Here is a 20,317-nt window from a genome sequence, read left to right on the forward strand (position 1 = left end):
GTTCCACAACAAAGTGTTTCCACATGGTGCTCTGCTTTTAAGCAAGCTTGTTTCTCCCCAATTAGAACTTTCTCTTGTCTGTTTGCAGCTCACCACACCACAATGGTTTATGCGCCAATGTGTTTTCTGCACACATTAAAAGTCCTGTTGGCACGCATCACGAACACAATTTATGCACCCTGGAGCAATCGTATGGTGGCGGAAGGCATCAATTAAGACAGCACAAAACTATTTTTTTTTTCACTTAGTATAACCAGGAACACTTTTTTATGAAGCAAGATTCGGTGTACACCGGTACATTTAACAGCATTTGTAATAAATAGTTTTACGTAGCATGGATTGCACTTGCGACATCAGAGTGCTTTACAAATTTACAATTTTAAAATAATGCGCTTAATAATGTGAGAAATCACCCATTACAGTGATATATGTGGAACAAAAATAAATATCTGCTGAGCTGTAAATACCACATTCGAAGATACACATATATAAAATGAATGAGTAATCCATATATACAGGGTTTGACCAGATCCCCAATCTCTCACTCCCTCTGATTGATTGGGAAAGTACTCACTGATTTTTAAAGTAAGGCATTTCCAGAAAAAAAGGAAGTTCAAACTCCACAAAGAGTAGAGAGTCAGTTTTTGTACCAGATTATTGGGGAGGTCCAGGGAGGAGAGTTTAGGACACACCCCAGCCAACCTCAAAACACTCCCACTTTCAAGGGCAGCCACTGGGGCGTGATGAGCACAGTGTGTTCAGGCCCAGGGTTGTGTTCTTGGCACCAACCTTGCAGAAGCGTGTAAGGCCTCATCTGGAGGTGCAAGGTGCATCTTTGGAACCCTTGAGGCGAACCCGCCATCAGGCCCAGAAAGAAGTGAGGCGCTGTAGTGACAGGGGTCTCAAGGACAGAAGAGTATGACGGTGTACATGGGATGTTGGCGTGGCTGAGGAGACATCCAGTGTAGATACTGAATGGAGCCCGTCTCCCTGGCCCGCTAGGTGCAGCCCTGCCCATTGGTACACTGTATTCTCACCCTCCAGGATAGAAGAGGTGGCACAGGTACCCCTTCACATTATAGAGGTATTCCCCTTCAGGGGCCCCCACCCATCCCAAAGTTAATGAATATTTGGAAGATATAAGAGACTGGTGCCCTCTTCACATTTTGCAGGAGGAGGGCATTATTTGTCGGTATTGGTACACTTGATACTCACAGGCAAACCCCTTTCCTGGTGCACCCAGTACTCGTGTACGGCGCATTCCTGCTGTTATATCCCTGGTATATTACTGTCAGGCACTTCCATGGCATACTCAGTACTTAGAGGTATACTTCGGCCCTACTACACTCGATGCTAGCAGGGCACTCCTCCCACAGCTTACTCAGTACTTACAGGTGTCCACTAGACTGCTATATTCAGTACTCCCAGGTATTTCCCATCCATAGCAAACTAGGTGTTAGGAGACAACTCGTCACCGGTACTCCATACTAGCAAGTAATACCCCACGCTATAATCAGAACTTATAGGTATATTCCGTTCTCACTGGTATATTCAGTACTCACGGGTACAACCGGTACTCGGGTCTCGCCCACTCTAGGTATATCAGTTCTCACCGGTACACTCGGTACCCACAGGTCTCTCTCCCCCTTGTTATATGAAGTTCTCACATGCACAGCTGGCCTCTCACTCTAGTAACACTCTGTACTCACAGGCACACTCGGCACTCACAGGTTACACTAGGTACTCACAGGTTTATCCCCTGTTATATGAAGTTCTCACATGGACAGCTGGCGTGCTCAGTACTCACAGGTACCTCTCACTCTAGTTACACTCTGTACTCACAGGCACACTCGGTACTCACAGGTCACACTCGGTACTCACAGGTATCGGTCCTGTCCCTCGGTCTGGTGGTGCAGAGCCACCGAGAATCCGAAGAAGCTCTCCGCGGTAGGTCCCTCCTTCACCACCGGAAACCTCCAGTCCAGATTCGACCCGCAGCACCCGGAGAGCAGCGGCAGCAGCTGCAGGAGTGCCCGGAGGGCGGCGGGCCCGGGGGCTGGGCACCTCCGGCGGGGCATGGCCTCCCCTACCTGGGGCACGGTCAGTCACTCTCTTCCCTGCGTCGAGCCTGCTCCCCCGTGCACCTGGCTGCCCCGCACCGCTCTGTCCCCTGGTTTTAAGTGCCCCCGTCACCTGTCCTCTCGTCTGTCAGCCTCGCGCCCCTCTCTTCCCTCTGACCGCTTGCTTCCTCCTCTCACTTCCACCCCACTCTTTCCTTATTGGCACCTTCCTGTCCCCCGTTCTTCGCCCTTCTCTGAGGTACTTCACTTTTAATGTTCCCTCTTCTCCTTTCCTCTGCTGCGGTGTTGCTCCACTCTTTGCCTCGCGCCCCTCTTCGGCCCCCCTCTCCTGCACTCTTCCCTCTCACTGCCGTCTCACCATCAGCTACCTTCTCTTTCTGCTTCCTTCTCCCACTCCTGTGCCCGGCCCTTTCTCCACTTCACTCCTCCCGCCTCCTTCCCTCTCCACTCCCCGTGCCCCCCGCCCTTCGCCCAGCCCCCACCTGCACCCAGGAGCGCGGCCCAGCCCCGCAGCTACATTTCTAGCCTCCTCAAAGCTCCTCTCCGGCAGGAAGCAGGGCAGGCTGAGGCTGGTCCCAGCGCCTTAAAGGGGCCCTGCGGCCCGCCGCCGCACCTGCTGCCGGAGGAGAGGCCCTGCAGAGCCGCCCCTGCCCTGCGAGCAGCGCCGAGGACTGCCCGTCACTGCTGCAGTGCTCGCCCCGTGCAGCTGGCGGCTGCTGTGTATGTAACAAGTGACAGGAAGTGAGGGGCACTGCTTTCTACTTGCATCCTTCGCTCCGCAGCTCAGGCCACCTGTTCTACAGCCTCCCGCTGCAGCCGCTGCAGCCACTGCATACCAGCAGCGTCCATGCAGTGCACAAGAGGCGAGAAGTGCACGAGATACCTCTATCCTAGCCATCCCACCCGAGCTCGGACCGCTGCACACAGTCCCCTGCTGCAGTGCTTGTATAGATTGCTGCTACAGCGTTTATAACAGGTGGCCAGTTGCCCCATCATAAACCCTGCAACTCAGTCCACATTTTCAAAGAGTTCTGCTGCAGTGCATGCAATAGGTTGAAGGGCACACTGGGTTCTTGGCAACCCGGGCCGCCCGTGGGATCTGATCAACAACCTCCTGCTGAAGCCCCTGATTGCAGTGTCTGCAGTGCATGGAACAGGCTGCAGGCAGTGAGGGCCACTGCTCTCTGTGCGCATCATAGGCCCTTGCCACCCACGCCACTGCCCGTGTGATCTGATCAACAACCTCCTGCTGCAGTTCCTGTCTACAGTGCGTCTGCAGTGCATGGAACAGGCTGCAGGCAGTGAGGATCACTGCTCTCTGTGCGCATCAGAGGCCCTTGCCACCCACGCCAAAGTCCATGAGATATGATCAACCATCTCCTGCTGCAGTTCCTGTCTACGGTGTGTCTGCAGTGCATGTAACAGGTTACAGGCAGTGAGGGGCACTGCTTAGTGCCAATATCGGCAACACTCCCCATCCCTCCCACAGCAATACTCTGGAGAAATAATCAGACACAGCACATTTTTTAGTGGAGAAAATTGCTGCAGGTTTATTTACCTAACAAATATGACAACATGGGTTATTTTACGGGCGATCCAAGGGCAGGCAGCCCCTCGCCGCCTGCCCACCTGATGAGCCAAATACCCGGTGGCCCTCGCCAACCGGTGTTTGTTGATTTGGGGGAGGGGATTGCCCCTCCCACCGGCGGACCGCCAGTCCACCCCCCTCTCCTGCCCGGAAGTGACGCAGGCCTGGGGAACCCTCGAGAGTCCCCCCAACACTGGGAGGCTAACAGTGTGCCATCCTGTGGCACTAAGGGGGGCCACCCTCTTAGGAGGGCCACCTTCGGGGGCCCGGGGCAGCCCTGCATTTGGAGAGCTCCCTGGGCCCTTGCAATACACACCAATGCTTATGGGATCTGTTCAACAACCTCCTGCTGCAGCTCCTGCTTACAGTGTCTCTGCAGTGCATGCAACAGGTTGCAAGCAGTGAGGGGCAATGCTTCCTGCGTGCACCATAGGCCCGCAACACGGGTTACTGCCCATGGGATCTGCTCAACAACTGCTGTGCTGAAACCTCAGAGATTATAAAGAAAGAATACCTACAATAGAGCCTTCTCTGGCATTGCCCCGAGAATTTAAAACTCCCCCCCCCCTCCCCGACACAAGACTAAATCCCTCAACTGTATCCTTAACCACTTCGATGCTGATGACGAGCTCAGCTCTTCATCAGGCTTACCAGCCATGTGCTGATGACGAGCTGAGCTCATCATATAACGCGGTAATTAAAAAAATGCTGCACACAGCGGGAAAAGCCGCCGCATCGATGCGGTTAAGAAAGAAGTTAAATTACGACTCCGGAACAATTTTCGGCCCTAGGTTCTTAGAACTCTTCTCGCTGAGCCTAACTGAACCCATTGTCTTCTCTCATGATATGGCTCGCTGGTTATTTTATTGTTTTGACTCTCTGTCCTATCATGAAGGCGATCCCGCCCTTTCAGAGATTCCGTCAAATAATGTTCCTTTCCTGACTATATTTATAGTGATTGTATATGTCTCTGTTCCTTAACATGTGTAAAGCGCTCTGATACACGCGAGGGTCTTGTTGGCGCTATATAAAACCTTCAAAATAAATAAACCTCCTGCTACAGTTCCTGCTTACAGTGTGTCTGCAGTGTATGTAACAGATTGCATTGCAGGCAGTGAGGAACACTGCTTTCTGTGCTCACCATAGGCCCTTGCAACCAGGGCCACTGCCCATGGGATCTGTTCAACAGCTTCTTCGGCAGTCCCTGCTTACTTTTCATCTTGCACACACTTTGAGTTGAGTATTTTCTACCACTTGGGATATCCCCAAGTGTTACCTATTTTTTAAATAAATATTTACTCAAATTATTGTGGAGAAAATGCCTGAAAGTGAAAGTAAAATTACTAACACATCTGAATTAACACAAAAGTCTCCTATATATCCTACGTAAAAACACAGATAACGCCTTTTCCCATTTTCCTTAAAAAAGATCCATAGAAGACAAAAGGTAACAAAGACGCGGTGGTACAGTAAGGAATAATACGCAAGTTATGTGCAATGTATGATCTTTTTGCACTTGGACAATTGTAAATGAACTAGAATGGCCTTTGTGTACAACCTTAATGTCCATGGGGCCCTTTGCGCGCGGTGCAAACCTTATCTACTGTACATCGGAGGAGACAAGAGATTGAGAAAGCTTAATGATTCCGTGGTTGAACTATAAAAAACATACATAGAAGTATATGGCAATGCTGCATTGTGGGGCGTGTACGTGGCATGCACTCTTCCACAACAGACAAATAGCAATGTACAACCTGTAGCGACTTGTGCTCTCCATTTCATTAAGTTGTATAAAAGATGCAGAATCCCAAGCAATAAGCCTTGCTCGTCACCATGCACTAGCACACTCTTTTTGCAAGCATTTCCTTTGCTCTTGTAAATACAGTCCTATCTTATCCTATTGCCTCGGTGGACTATCTCATTTCAGGGCAGACATATTGTCACCGGCTGATAAAATCACATGAGGTTTTGACTGCTACAGCAGTCAACACTTGTCCCCGCTTCACTCGAATTTCTTTTCTCTGACAAGGGGGAGCATTCAATGCCCTAGGCAAGAACTAATCTTCCCCTTCCCTTCCTTCTCTACCCCACCTGCCCCACGGCCTTCACCCGGTGCCACACAGAAGCACCACAGCCATGGTAAATGTGTGCTTAACAGGCCCAGCAATGGCAAGAAGCGTTGTACTTCGCAAGTGCGACACGAGGTCATAATTCGAAATTAAGAAGTCCCCCAAAGTAACATAATTTGCCAATCGGGGATTTTGAGTGGCCTGGGTAATCCCCTCAGCCAAGGGACTGGCATCATCGTTTATAATGCCACGCATGTTTGCCACAGGGATTAAAAATCTTTCCCTGGCTTGTCAGCAGTAAACAACATCACTTCAGGATTGTCCATTTCAGGTTCTGACATTAGTACAATATCGTTCAGCTAACGTGACAGCATTCTGAAATAGCACGCTATCCTTAAAGTATATGTTGCCCTTAACTAGTCCGGGTCCAAAGCAGCTGACAGCATCACAACATCCACCAGGTAACCCATTTTGGCGCAAAGGTGTCGGCATGTTCCAAAGGGAAGTGTATATGACAATTCAGGCTAGCTGACTACGCCACCTTTTGCTGTAGTTTTAATTCAACAGCGCCATCGTTAGGTCGGAGCAAGTTTATGTATACATTGAGAAATGCATCCATTTGTAGGATTGAGCTCATCTCTTCACAATAAGTACAAGAAATGACAGGGGACAATGGTACTAAAGAAGACGTTAGTTACAGGTGGTAAAGTGACAATTGTGTAGCAAAGTAAATAAATGAGGTAGCAAAAAGTGCATGGTAGAAGGGATAAGTGATGAGTTGCAGGTGGTAAGGGATACGAAGTACAATGGAAGGTACAATACTGCAATATGTGCTAGACACCCAGGCCTAGAACAAACGTAAGGTAGGCGATGGTGGCACGGTTGCAAGGGAAATACTGTATAATTAGAGGTGAAACACTGCAATACAACAGAGAACTGTGAATGACGTTTGACGGCTACGGGCACCTGCTAGTGCGTGCTCTAACCAATCTCAAATAACGGCACTAGAGAGCAACGGAAAGTAGCTAGGTGGTGGGGGGGGCTCTGTCATCGACGGGGGCCTCCTCCAGAGCTGTGGCGGAGTACAGGGCGATCTGGAAGCAGATGGACAGTAAGGGTACCTCTGCGGCAGAAGGATACAGTCAATACCTCTGCCTGGCACAGTAGGGGTGCCTGAGCCAAGAACCTGGAGCCGAGGGGGTTCCAGGAAACAGCGTCGGCGCCCCGTTAGTCCTTCGGGCGGTCGGGGGGCCTGAACCGACCGGGGGTGTGCCTCATCGCTCCGCCCTGACAGGGGGGGCGGGAGTAGAACGAAATAAAGTATTAACGTATTGCACCGTCAAGAGCATCGACTTACCGTGCAAAATGGCTAATTAGGCATGCGGGTCAGCGAGGGGCTGCCGCATTGGATCGCCTGTAAGATGACCCACCTTATCTGCTACTTATTATGCAAAATAAACCTGCACCAACGTTTCCCACACTTATGTCTCATGAGTCTCCTTGGTATGAAAGTGGTATGGGCCTCAAGGTGGAGCGAGCGCTGGCAGTGTGGGCACTATGCCGCTGGCCGCGCGACACGAAGGGGAGATAACGCGAGACAGCGTCTTAGTTCCACATGCCGCGCGAAGCAGAACAATAGCGCGCCGCCCCCTTTGCAACAGCCAATGAGTGGTGAGACTTGCGAGCGGGAGGCGGGCTCACGGGACGACCTATAACTAGCAGGGTTAGCATTGCTCGGTCTTTTCCGGTCATGTTTCCTGGGCTGCTCTGCGCTGTTCCCACCCTGGCCCTGACCCAGCAGCAGAGCGGCAGGCGAATTGTGAACAACTAATGGTCTGTTTTGTGTTGCAGGCGGAGTCACAGGGCGATCTGGAAGCAGATGGACAGTAAGGGTACCTCTGCGGCAGAAGGATACAGTCAATACCTCTGCCTGGCACAGTAGGGGTGCCTGAGCCAAGAACCTGGAGCCGAGGGGGTTCCAGGAAACAGCGTCGGCGCCCCGTTAGTCCTTCGGGCGGTCGGGGGGCCTGAACCGACCGGGGGTGTGCCTCATCGCTCCGCCCTGACAGGGGGGGCGGGAGTAGAACGAAATAAAGTATTAACGTATTGCACCGTCAAGAGCATCGACTTACCGTGCAAATTGGCTAATTAGGCATGCGGGTCAGCGAGGGGCTGCCGCATTGGATCGCCTGTAAGATGACCCACCTTATCTGCTACTTGTTATGCAAAATAAACCTGCACCAACGTTTCCCACACTTATGTCTCATGAGTCTCCTTGGTATGAAAGTGGTATGGGGCTCAAGGTGGAGCGAGCGCTGGCAGTGTGGGCACTAAGACCGCTGCACACAGTCCCCTGCTGCAGTGCCTGTATAGATTGCTGTTACAGCGTTTATAACAGGTGGCCAGATGCGCCATCATAAACCCTGCAACTCAGTCCACATTATTCAAAGAGTTCTGCTGCAGTGCATGCAATAGGATGTAGCCAGTGAAGGGCACACTGGGCTCTTTGCAACCCGGGCCGCCGTGGGATCTGATCAACAACCTCCTGCTGAAGCCCCTGATTGCAGTGTCTGCAGTGCATGGAACAGGCTGCAGGCAGTGAGGGCCACTGCTCTCTGTGCGCATCATAGGCCCTTGCCACCCACGCCACTGCCCGTGTGATCTGATCAACAACCTCCTGCTGCAGTTCCTGTCTACAGTGCGTCTGCAGTGCATGGAACAGGCTGCAGGCAGTGAGGATCACTGCTCTCTGTGCGCATCAGAGGCCCTTGCCACCCACGCCAAAGTCCATGAGATATGATCAACCATCTCCTGCTGCAGTTCCTGTCTACGGTGTGTCTGCAGTGCATGTAACAGGTTACAGGCAGTGAGGGGCACTGCTTAGTGCCAATATCGGCAACACTCCCCATCCCTCCCACAGCAATACTCTGGAGAAATAATCAGACACAGCACATTTTTTAGTGGAGAAAATTGCTGCAGGTTTATTTGCCTAACAAATATGACAACATGGGTTATTTTACGGGCGATCCAAGGGCAGGCAGCCCCTCGCCGCCTGCCCACCTGATGAGCCAAATACCCGGTGGCCCTCGCCAACCGGTGTTTGTTGATTTGGGGGAGGGGATTGCCCCTCCCACCGGCGGACCGCCAGTCCACCCCCCTCTCCTGCCCGGAAGTGACGCAGGCCTGGGGAACCCTCGAGAGTCCCCCCAACACTGGGAGGCTAACAGTGTGCCATCCTGTGGCACTAAGGGGGGCCACCCTCTTAGGAGGGCCACCTTCGGGGGCCCGGGGCAGCCCTGCATTTGGAGAGCTCCCTGGGCCCTTGCAATACACACCAATGCTTATGGGATCTGTTCAACAACCTCCTGCTGCAGCTCCTGCTTACAGTGTCTCTGCAGTGCATGCAACAGGTTGCAAGCAGTGAGGGGCAATGCTTCCTGCGTGCACCATAGGCCCGCAACACGGGTTACTGCCCATGGGATCTGCTCAACAACTGCTGTGCTGAAACCTCAGAGATTATAAAGAAAGAATACCTACAATAGAGCCTTCTCTGGCATTGCCCCGAGAATTTAAAACTCCCCCCCCCTCCCCGACACAAGACTAAATCCCTCAACTGTATCCTTAACCACTTCGATGCTGATGACGAGCTCAGCTCTTCATCAGGCTTACCAGCCGTGTGCTGATGACGAGCTGAGCTCATCATATAACGCGGTAATTTAAAAAATGCCGCACACAGCGGGAAAAGCCGCCGCATCGATGCGGTTAAGAAAGAAGTTAAATTACGACTCCGGAACAATTTTCTGCCCGAGGTTCTTGGAACTCTTCTCGCTGAGCCTAACTGAACCCATTGTCTTCTCTCATGATATATCTCACTGGTTATTTTATTGTTTTGACTTTCTGTCCTATCATGAAGGCGATCCCGCCCTTTCAGAGATTCCGTCAAATAATGTTCCTTTCCTGACTATATTTATAGTGATTGCATATGTCTCTGTTCTTTAACATATGTAAAGCGCTCTCATACACGCGAGGGTCTTGTTGGCGCTATATAAAACCTTCAAAATAAATAAACCTCCTGCTACAGTTCCTGCTTACAGTGTGTCTGCAGTGTATGTAACAAATTGCATTGCAGGCAGTGAGGAACACTGCTTCTGTGCTCACCATAGGCCCTTGCAACCAGGGCCACTGCCCATGGGATCTGTTCAACAGCTTCTTCGGCAGTCCCTGCTTACTTTTCATCTTGCACACACTTTGAGTTGAGTATTTTCTACCACTTGGGATATCCCCAAGTGTTACCTATTTTTTAAATAAATATTTACTCAAATTATTGTGGAGAAAATGCCTGAAAGTGAAAGTAAAATTACTAACACATCTGAATTAACACAAAAGTCTCCTATATATCCTACGTAAAAACACAGATAACGCCTTTTCCCATTTTCCTTAAAAAAAGATCCATAGAAGACAAAAGGTAACAAAGACGCGGTGGTACAGTAAGGAATAATACGCAAGTTATGTGCAATGTATAATCTTTTTGCACTTGGACAATTGTAAATGAACTATAATGGCCTTTGTGTACAACCCTAATGTCCATGGGGCCCTTTACGCGGTGCAAACCTTATCTACTGTACTTCGGAGGAGACAAGAGATTGAGAAAGCTTAATGATTCCATGGTTGAACTATAAAAAAACATGCATAGAAGTATATGGCAATGCTGCATTGTGGGGCGTGTACGTGGCATGCACTCTTCCACAACAGACAAATAGCAATGTACAACCTGTAGCGACTTGTGCTCTCCATTTCATTAAGTTGTATAAAAGATGCAGAATCCCAAGCAATAAGGCCTTGCTCGTCACCATGCACTAGCATGCTCTTTCTGCGAGCATTTCCTTTGCTCTTGTAAATACAGTCCTATCTTATCCTATTGCCTCGGTGGACTATCTCATTTCAGGGCATACATATTGTCACCGGCGGATAAAATCACATGAGGTTTTGACTGCTACAGCAGTCAACACTTGTCCCCGCTTCACTCGAATTTCTTTTCTCTGACAAGGGGGAGCATTCAATGCCCTAGGCAAGAACTAATCTTCCCCTTCCCTTCCTTCTCTACCCCACCTGCCCCACGGCCTTCACCCGGTGCCACACAGAAGCACCACAGCCATGGTAAATGTGTGCTTTACACTCCTTAAAAACGGAACATCTTGCACAATACTGCATAGTAATTTCATATCTGCACAGTTATTCTCCATTTTAAGAGGTTCAACTCGTAATCCTATAGTCCTGGCATCACTCACTCAATATCAACAAATACATAGCGCAAAAACTAGTGAGAGGTTCATGTTAATGTTTTGAGTTTATTTGCCATTGATTAGAGGCTTTTGATTTTTGCATGCTTGCATACTTGTTCCCCATGCTTTCTGTGCTCTGTGTTTCTGAAGCAGTACAGCACTGCTGCTGCCTGGGCTAGGCCTGACTGTGTTGGCAGAGCTTCTCTGTTTGTGCCTGTGATGTCCATGCTGTGCTTGTGAAGGATGCCTGCAGAGCTGTTGCCTATGCCCCGCCTTCCCCATGTCAATCTGTCAAGTGAGTTATAAACATTTGCAACAAAAAAATTGCCTTTTACCTTGCATGTCACTTTCATAAAAAGGCAGTGTCAAATATGTCCCTAGTATTCACGTTTCTTGGTAGAAGATGTATGTACACATTATAAACTGTGCACCATTTTCTAGCTATTTTTTGTGGAAAAGGGGTAGGAGTAATTTCTTTCACATCACCATGCTGTTTTACCATCCACTTTTAATACTGCCACCTATAACAGAGGACAGTGTATATCCGAAGAGTCTAGATCAGGGGTCGCTAACCTTTTCTGTAATAAGAGCTACTTTTGTTCAATGAAAATCATTCTGAACTACTAGCGTTAGTGACAGTGGCCACCCCATCCAAAATTGTCAGCAGTGATCACATCAGTGCACTAGGCAGGGTGGCCAGTAGTAAAGTAAAATACCACTATCAATTTGGAATGCATCTACAAAGGTAATACATAACAGCCATTGCTGCAATCCTCTTGGCAACAAGGTAATAAAATTAATAATAAATCTCTCCCAGTTCAAATATTATCTTTAAATCAATTTTGAAAATGTAACAATTTTCTCGCAAAACATCAGCTTATGAGTTCTGAAAATATACACATTTTCATCTTGAATGCAAGGCTGGACTGGTTATAGTGGACACTGGGCTTTTCCCCCGTGTGCCGACAGGGTGGCGGCCGGTTTTGGACCCTTAGGGCCCGCTTTTGTTACAGTGTGCCAGCTTTGCAGCATAGCTGCAATTTCGGCATCCTGTAATAAAAGCGGAAACGGTGACAGAAGTGGTGCTTCCAACTGGACTCCCCCGAGTGGCCGGCCAAGCTGTTTGCCAGGGCCGGTTTCGGTTCCCAGTCCGGTCGTGTTGAATACATGCTTTTTAGCTTTGGTCTACAAAAAATATTTCTACCAAGCAAAAGCTTCTATTTTAGAAGGCTGGACTGCACACAAGACAGCTACTAACAGGTAGCTGGAGAGCTGCGGTAACGGAGATGCCTGGTGTAGATATTAAGCAAACACAAGGAGATGATGGAGTGCTGAAACTTTTCAGATACTCAACCCCATTCACAGATCTGGGTTAAATCCATCATCGTTCTTTAGATCACTTTGCCACCCCAGTTCAGACACAGCTATATGCAAATCAGTCTTGGCCCTGTGCCTCATGGGAACAGTCCAACCCGAACTGCCAAGCCATGTCTTCCCTGAGCCGGAAACAAGCACCCTGGGACTGATTTCGAGGTAACACCCCTCATCAACCAGGCTAGCTTGAATCCAGTGGCAAAGTGAGCAAGGGACCCACGTCTGGGCATACCCTGCCAACTTAGGGTGAACAAAGCAAACACAAGGATATGATGGATGGAGTGCTGAAACTTTTCAGACACTCACCCCCAGTCACAGATCTGCACTGAATCCATCATCGTTCTTTAGCTCACTTCGCCACTCCAGTTCAGACAGAGCTATATGCAAATCAATCTTGGCCCTGTGCCTCATGGGAACAGTCCAACCCAAACTGCCAAAGCATGTCTTCCCTGGACCGGAAACAAGCACTCTGGGACTGTTTTCGGGGTAACACGTCAGAGCATACCTTGCCAAATTAGGCGAACAAAGCAAACACAAGGAGAAGATGGATGGAGTGTTGAAACTTTTCAGACACTCACCCCCAGTCACAGATCTGAGTTGCATCCATCATCGTTCTTTAGCTCACTCCGCTACCCCAGTTCAGACACAGCTATATGCAAATCAGTCTTGGCCCTGTGCCTCACGGGAACAGTCCAGCTCGAACTGCCAATCCATGTCTTCCCTGGACTTTGGTCATCCTCCCTTCCAAGCAGTGATCCTCAAACTTTTTAATTTCGAGCCCCCCATAAAGAAAAAAATAATCACTGCCCCCCTAATTTTTTTCCCCCACAATTATTCTATTAAATGTTTAAATATGTGTCGACTTATTTCAACATTTTAGTCAAAATCTGTTTCCGTTTGAAAAAATGCAATCAAATACATGATTGTCAAACATATCTACAGTGTGATTATTAGAAATGGGGTTGGGGCTTTTGAAGAATATTGGGAGTCCCTTCCCTTACACATGATTGTCAAACGTATCTACATTGTGATTATTAGAAATGGGGTTGGGGCTTTTGAAGAATATTGGGAGTCCCTTCCCTTACACATGATTGTCAAACATATCTACAGTGTGATTATTAGAAATGGGGTTGGGGCTTTTGAAGAATATTGGGAGTCCCTTCCCTTTTGACACCTTTTATCAGCCAGGATAAATATGACAAAAGAAGTTAGTCATGGCCTTTACTGCCACTCATTTTTTCCTGCTGATGCTGAAAATTAAGAACTGTTATCAGCATAAAGCATTTTTTGGTGTTTGGCCACAGCTTGCCACCCCCCCTTCCCGGGGTCACTTGAGGCCGGCCAGGGGAGCCCACCCCCAGTTTGAAGACCCCTGCTTCCAAGTCCTCCACCCACCCATCCAACCTTCTCTCCAGCCATACTTCCTTTCTCTATTCATCCTTCTTTGAATAAACCATCCTTCATTCCCTCCATCCTCCTCTTTATCCTTTCTTTTTTTTTGATTGGTCCATGCATTCATACACCCACACATATGTCTCCACACATCCTTCCATTCCTCTCTCCAGCTTGCAGTCCATGCATTCACCTTCCTCTCACCCATCCCTCATCAATCTCTCTATCCACGGGGGAGGAGCCAAGATGGCGACCTGATCGGACGTGTAGTCCCTCGGCTCCGGAGACCGTCTACTTCTTTGTGACTATCCTGCCGGCGATCCTGTTTTTAGAAGACACGACGTGGAAGCCGATGTGCCCAGGCGTCCTGCGGTGCAATCCTGAGGCTTGCGACTCCTTGCAAGTGGGAGCAATGCCCAACTGAAGTTTGCGGCCCGCGGCGGACCCGAGTCCGGGGCCTCGAGTGGACGCTGGGGCCGGCTGCCGGGTGATCAACACCGGGCGTCAGAAGTGGCATTGACCCGGTCGGACCATTTACGATAGACGCGGCCGAATTTGGAACGTGTGCTCCTTTGGACTGCAGGTACTGCGTTGGTTGTGCCTGGCGAACTATCCGCAGAGATTGCATGAGTACATATGTCCACATCGCGACTACTGACGAGTGCTTGAACACTGCCCTGCTAGCGGCGGGAGGCTCCTGATCTTTCTACCCCCTCAATGTCGGGCGGAGTGGTTTGCTTCTGGGGCAATGTTTACGGCATCTTTTTGGACCTGCTCAACGCCTTTCCTCGAGCTGTACGCCTTTAGTCAATGTCAGCGGCCCTGCACTACTCGAGGTTTTTTCAGTGGTGATCACGAAGTGCACAATGGAGGGCGGCTTCAGAGAGACTGTGTCATGGAGTGATGGTGGATGTGTGGTGCGAGGCGACTTGACCGGGAGGGCACATGGAACTACTCGGGGCTATGGAGATCTATTGGCGGCTATTGTCTCCCTTCACTCCGAAGTGCTACACTCTGCAAAAACCCTGATCACCAAGGTGGACGCTCTAATAAGTGATCGTGGATGCTCTAAAATGGCCGCCTCGTCAGACTGGAGCGGGGTTCTTTGTTCTACGTCTGACCGCGACAAGATGGCGGCGTTGCGTAGCGGTGCCTGCCCAGCGACCCCAGACCCCGGGGTGCCTCTTGCTACTGCTGATTATTGCCTTGGCCGAAATGGAAAGTACGGACTGCAATCACGACAAGTGTTCTATCCCAGCACTATATCTCCATCTACCCGTAGATCGCTCCAGAAAGGGCCTGACACTGAGACTTTCATCCGTGGATCGATTTCGCTTTGTGCCACGGGTGTGGCGTACTCTTGGCCCAGCTTGTTCTCCTTGGCCCTGTATGTACGGGACATGGTTGAATGCTCCAGTCGATGTTCCCCGTTTGGACTATCGTGCCCATCTCCCTGGATTCTCTGGGTTTCCGTGGTTAGCAGTGGTGGCGGAGAGAGAACGGGACAGGGGTGAACATTTATTAGTATGGTCTGGAGATCTCCTGTTGCTGACCTGGGCATGTGGGTGGTGTGTCGCTGCCTTTGACTGCGCTATGTGTCGATTCTGTATCTCTAATTTATCCTGATTGTCCTGTTTCATATCACCGGGCTTTTTACTCTGTGTTGTTGCTGGACTTGCGGGACGGTGGGGCCGAGGGACGGGCGGTGGGCTCCTCCCCACCTTTCTTTATTTTTGAGAGTTATAGATTAGAATTCTTTTCTTACTCTCTATATTTCGGGACTCCTTTTACTGGGCGACAGGCACACTGCTAGGGGGGGTTGGGCCGTAGCCAGCTGCAGGGGTGCAGGGTGGGGGGTGGATAGGGGGGGTTTTGGTTTTTTCTTTTAGGTTCTATGGGCCCTCTATTCTTTTCCTTTTTTCCTTTTTCTGGGTTTAGACGTTTTGCATGTGTGGTAGGCAGCGAATCTGGCATTTTATTACGGTTCCTATTTGTCAATCCTGTTCCTACGACTCCAGATCCAACTCGTTGTTCTTCGATATCCTGCTCTTGCCTATCCTACAGAAAAAATCTTTAAAATTAGTCCTCATTATTCCTGTTACATGTCCTTAGCACCTTTTTTGTTGCAACGTACTGTACTTGCTAGCCCTCGGGCTCTTTGCTGTATTGTATGTGATTTTTGTCAATAAAGGTCTTCCAAAAATTTAAAAAAAAAAAATAATCTCTCTATCCACCTTTCCATCCATCCTTCACTCTCGACCCTCCCTCTTTCCTGTCATACATTTCATGCTTTCTTGTTGCATGTCCCCCAACTCCACAGCTCTACCATGCTTTTCTCTATAGTGTTTTTAAGAGTTTATGCTTAGAGACCAGTGTAATCAAATTCAAAGAACGAATCAACAAGGTCTAAAGGTTTTCTTCTTTACACGCTACCCTGTGACACTCAGCCCTTAACTGCTAAAGAAGGGGGTTTCCCGGCGCCCCTGTGCATCACTCCAGAGCAAAGAGGCAGTGGCGTAGGAAGGGGATTGCCGTGAGTGTGGGCACCCTGGGTGTCCTCTCTGAGGGGGGTGACAAAATGACACTGAGGGGGTGACAAAATGGCAAAAAATGTGTAACTATCTTTTTTTCCTTATTTTAATTATTTCAATGTGGGCCGGGGGAGAGAAGAAATTTTCCGCCCCAGGTACCACCTGACCCGGCTAAGCCACCGCACAGATGCATGACTGGCTGCATAGCACAGTGATGTTATGGGCACTGACTTGACTGTGTGGATGTTATCTTATCAGATAATCTATGTTAAAGCGCCCACGCGGGATCAGAGGCAGTGTTAGACTCAAGAGTAAATGAGGTAATGTGCCCCTAAAAGATAAGGATTGTCAACAACATGAACAGCATAGTCAAGGAAAAAAAGCCTTCTCGAGTAGGATTTGAAATCATGAAGGTTGATTAGAACTGTATAAAATAATTAAAGAAGGCAAAAATATGGTCAATTGTATTCAGTGTATTAGCATAGATGCAGCATAAGAGGACTTAAAAGCCTTTCTCAATACATTTGAGAGGATAGGTCTGATCCCCAGGTATGAGAGAGAAAGTTCTCCGAGGGACAGGCTAAGCAAGCCGGGCTCTTCTCTAAAACAAGCCCTCTTACATAAAAAAATTGCATAGATGCAGTATAAATCACACTGTCTGCATGAGGAAGTAAAATGCTACATATGCTCAGCAAGGCACAATACAGAAAGAAATCCAACATCATATAACCCCATCCCACAACTGAATATGAATTAGTCCACTTTTGACTAATGTCATTGGATTTGACAGTACAAATCTCATTACACACAAAACAATGAAGGGCTTATGAAATGAATGGACTCACTGGCTTCAGGCAGGAAGGACCTTGAACAGTTACATGTGAGAGGGAAGCTTCCACCGGAGTTCACCACCAACAACATGTCATCGGGTCACCTTCCTCAGGGGGGCGGACAACATCACAGCAAAAGTTTCGCCCACTCACAAGGCAAGGGTGGAAATGTGGGCCTCCCTGGACAAGATCATGGAACCACCAAACCCCCCTAGACAGCACACAAAAGCATCGCAGGCTGTGAAGGCTTGGCACACAACGGCCACCACACCTACCCGGTCCCCTTTTCCCCTTTCTTTTTTCCCTCTTCTTCTTCCCACTTTCTTTTCCTCCTCTCGGGGGTAATACAATACTAAGCGTAACAGGTCACGCCAAGCATTTGATCGTGGAGCAGATGTCCAACCAACCATTAACTCTTGCGGTCACGCCTATTGTAACCCCAACGGCGTCTGGAACATTCATATTTTACCCTCACTGTATCGTACTGTACTGTATATGCAAAAATCCTCTAATAAAATCCTTTAGTTTAAAAAAGAAAACATTTAATTTGTGCACATTTTGATACCTGTGGAGAGAAATGAAAACACACAATTCACGCTTAAAATTTCACAATGAAGTTGAGGCCTAGTGTGACTAGCTTAAAGGAACACAGGTCTGTAGTGTGCAAAATCGTTCAGAATCCGAGCAATGTTTTTTATTATTAAAAATAGCCTTAAGTGTGCCACTGCAATAATGTTAAAATGTTCCGATAATACTACATTACAGCACAGCAGCGCAACTGCATCATCGACTGCTCAATGATGATGTGCATTGTTGCAATATGCTTCGTGCAAGCTCTATCTTTGTGGAAGCCCACTTCCTTGTCTCGCAACTTAGCATCAACTAGTTCCTTCAAGCTAAGGCGGAGAAGCGCGCCCCACTGCTTTTCAGCACTGCAAAAAAGAAAACATAAAATGATAGTAATGCAATGTTATTATTATTTTATTTTTCACTGCTGAGGCAGTTTTGCAGGGCTGGGCTGGGCAGAGCAGGGGGAAGGAGTGATGGCACTCCCTGAGTGTGCATGATTGTTTGGCCGGCTTTCTTGGGCTGGCCAAACAGTCATGCTCACTTTGCATGTTCTCCATCGGCTGTATTGTAGAGCCTTGGTGGAGAACCTGCCCAGGCTCCCAGTCCCTGTCTGAGCGCTGAACCACGACAGTAACATCATTCTCTGTGAATGATCCCTGAGGAAAGAGGACAGAAGGGCCAGGGCCTTTTGTGTGACACCAATATCCTGAAGGCGATCAATCAGCATTGAGGGAGAGATGGTATCAAATGCCGCAAATAGGTCAAGAAGTACTAGTGCCGCGCTTTGCCCTTCATCCACTAATCGCTAATATAGTCCGTGGCTGAGATTAATGCAGTTTCAGTTCCGTGATGTTTCCTGAAACCAAACAGAAAGTTGTCCAGCCACCCCTGCTGTTTTGCAAATTCCATCAAATGGTCATTTAGATGTTTATCAAAGATTCTAGATGGACACTGCAGCAGTGAGATTGGTCAGTAGTTTTTACAATCCTTGCTATCCGGATTAATTTTTTTGAAGGGGCCTGATCACTGCCTCCTTCAAGCGAAGGGGATAGCACCAGGAAAGAATAGTTTTACTTATCAGATTAGAGAGAGGGCGAGCAACAATACTAGCTACCACGTGTAGAGTTGCTGGCGAACAGGGTTCCAGGGGTGACCCGGATTTTGTATTTAAGGAGATCTTGCTCCACCCTCTCAGAGGTAAGGGATGATAATACAGAGAGTAATTTCATCTCTTAGTTCTTAGATTGTTACATCTTGTTGGGGTCCGGCTCCAACTCTCTAACCATGGTTTGTGTAAGTGCAGTTTTGAGAGTTTAGGCACCTTTAAAACCATCATAGATGTCACCAATTTTAGATTGAAAGAAATTAGCTGGCTGGTTACAGAATTTTTGTGAACCTTCAGCCTCCCCAGCTGCAGAGGAGGTGGAGATCTGTTGGACCACCCTAAAGAGTTAGCTTTATCAATTTTCTGGGTACAATATGCAGACTTCTCCTCAGTAAGAGCTCGTTTGTATTCCCTGATTTGATTCCTATATATGATTTGTCTTGCTCCTCATGGTTTTTCCGCCAGACTCGCTCTTGTCAGTGACACACCTGATTAAGAGTTCTGAGTCTAGTATTATACCAAGGAGTTGATGGGGATAGCCTCTTTAGCTTAACTTCCCTAAGGGGGGGGGGCTAGCGTACTGGCAGCTATATCCAACAACTCTGTAAGAGCATCAGCACCCTTGTCTTCATCCTTCAGAATCTTAATGGTTATGCCATCCAGAGCATTAAACAGGGCTTCAGTCAAAACCACTTTCCAATTTCACTTCTAAGTCTCGGTCTTAAAGGGATGGCAACTTCTCGCTGTGGAGGAGGACAAAAGAGAGAAAGCAACTGCGCCATGGTCGGACCAGATGAGGGGAATACCTGATTGATTGGACATGCTGGCATCATTTAAAAATATGCCATCTAGGGTGTGGCCAATATCATGTATAGGAGCTAACACCAGTTGGGACACTCCCAGACTGGACAAGGTTTCGATGAGTGTTAGTGAGTCTTGATTGCTGTTTTCTTCAAGAGTGGAAATTAAAATCTCCCAAGACGGTCAACCACCTATTCGTCATGTAAGGTTCAATGAGGTAACTACCCCCTTTTGTACACTTAGCTGGTTTACAAAAGGGGCGTGTTGCGAATATTAGGGCACGTCATTAGGGAACGCGGAAGTAGCCTAAAGACTACAGCTCCCATGATTCTCTAGCACGTGACGTGCTCGCGCAAGACGGAAAAAGGAAGACGGACCTTTGTTTCTTGTCGGAAATTCTTTGTATGATTTCGAGCAAGGAGGACGCCTTACCTTTCCCTTGGGGTTTTTACAGGTGTGGAAAAGGAGCAGGGTTTCGCTTTCCGTGGAGTTGTCCCTTCTTAGAGTTCGCCGCCGTAAGAAGCACCCGTTTCCAGCTTGCCCCGGTGAGGTAGGAGTGCCTGGCACCACTTACATTGGGTTCTTCCCTGAGGCTGGACTTTCTACCCTTTTCTGGTGATCCCGCAGTGTCGGGTTCAGCTGGAACTCCGGGTGGTGTGTTCAAGAAAGTCACGTTGGCTTAGAGCATTCCTGT

At 48.7% G+C, this 20,317-nt stretch overlaps 1 protein-coding gene across 1 annotated transcript in view; it reads right to left on the bottom strand.

Moving 5' to 3' along the window:
• ITGA3 (integrin subunit alpha 3) overlaps window positions 1-2,781 on the bottom strand; it is a 366,625-nt gene extending 363,844 nt beyond the window's left edge. The window contains exon 1 of the mRNA XM_086923967.1: window positions 1,882-2,781. Coding sequence (XP_086780093.1) covers window positions 1,882-2,078 — 197 coding nt within the window. The 5' untranslated portion in view covers window positions 2,079-2,781. The remainder of the gene's footprint in view (window positions 1-1,881) is intronic.
• Between the last annotated feature and the right edge of the window lie 17,536 nt (window positions 2,782-20,317).

The sequence above is a fragment of the Lissotriton vulgaris genome, chromosome 5, assembly GCF_964263255.1.
Source record: "Lissotriton vulgaris chromosome 5, aLisVul1.2, whole genome shotgun sequence".
In the NCBI taxonomy this organism is placed as follows: domain Eukaryota; kingdom Metazoa; phylum Chordata; class Amphibia; order Caudata; family Salamandridae; genus Lissotriton; species Lissotriton vulgaris.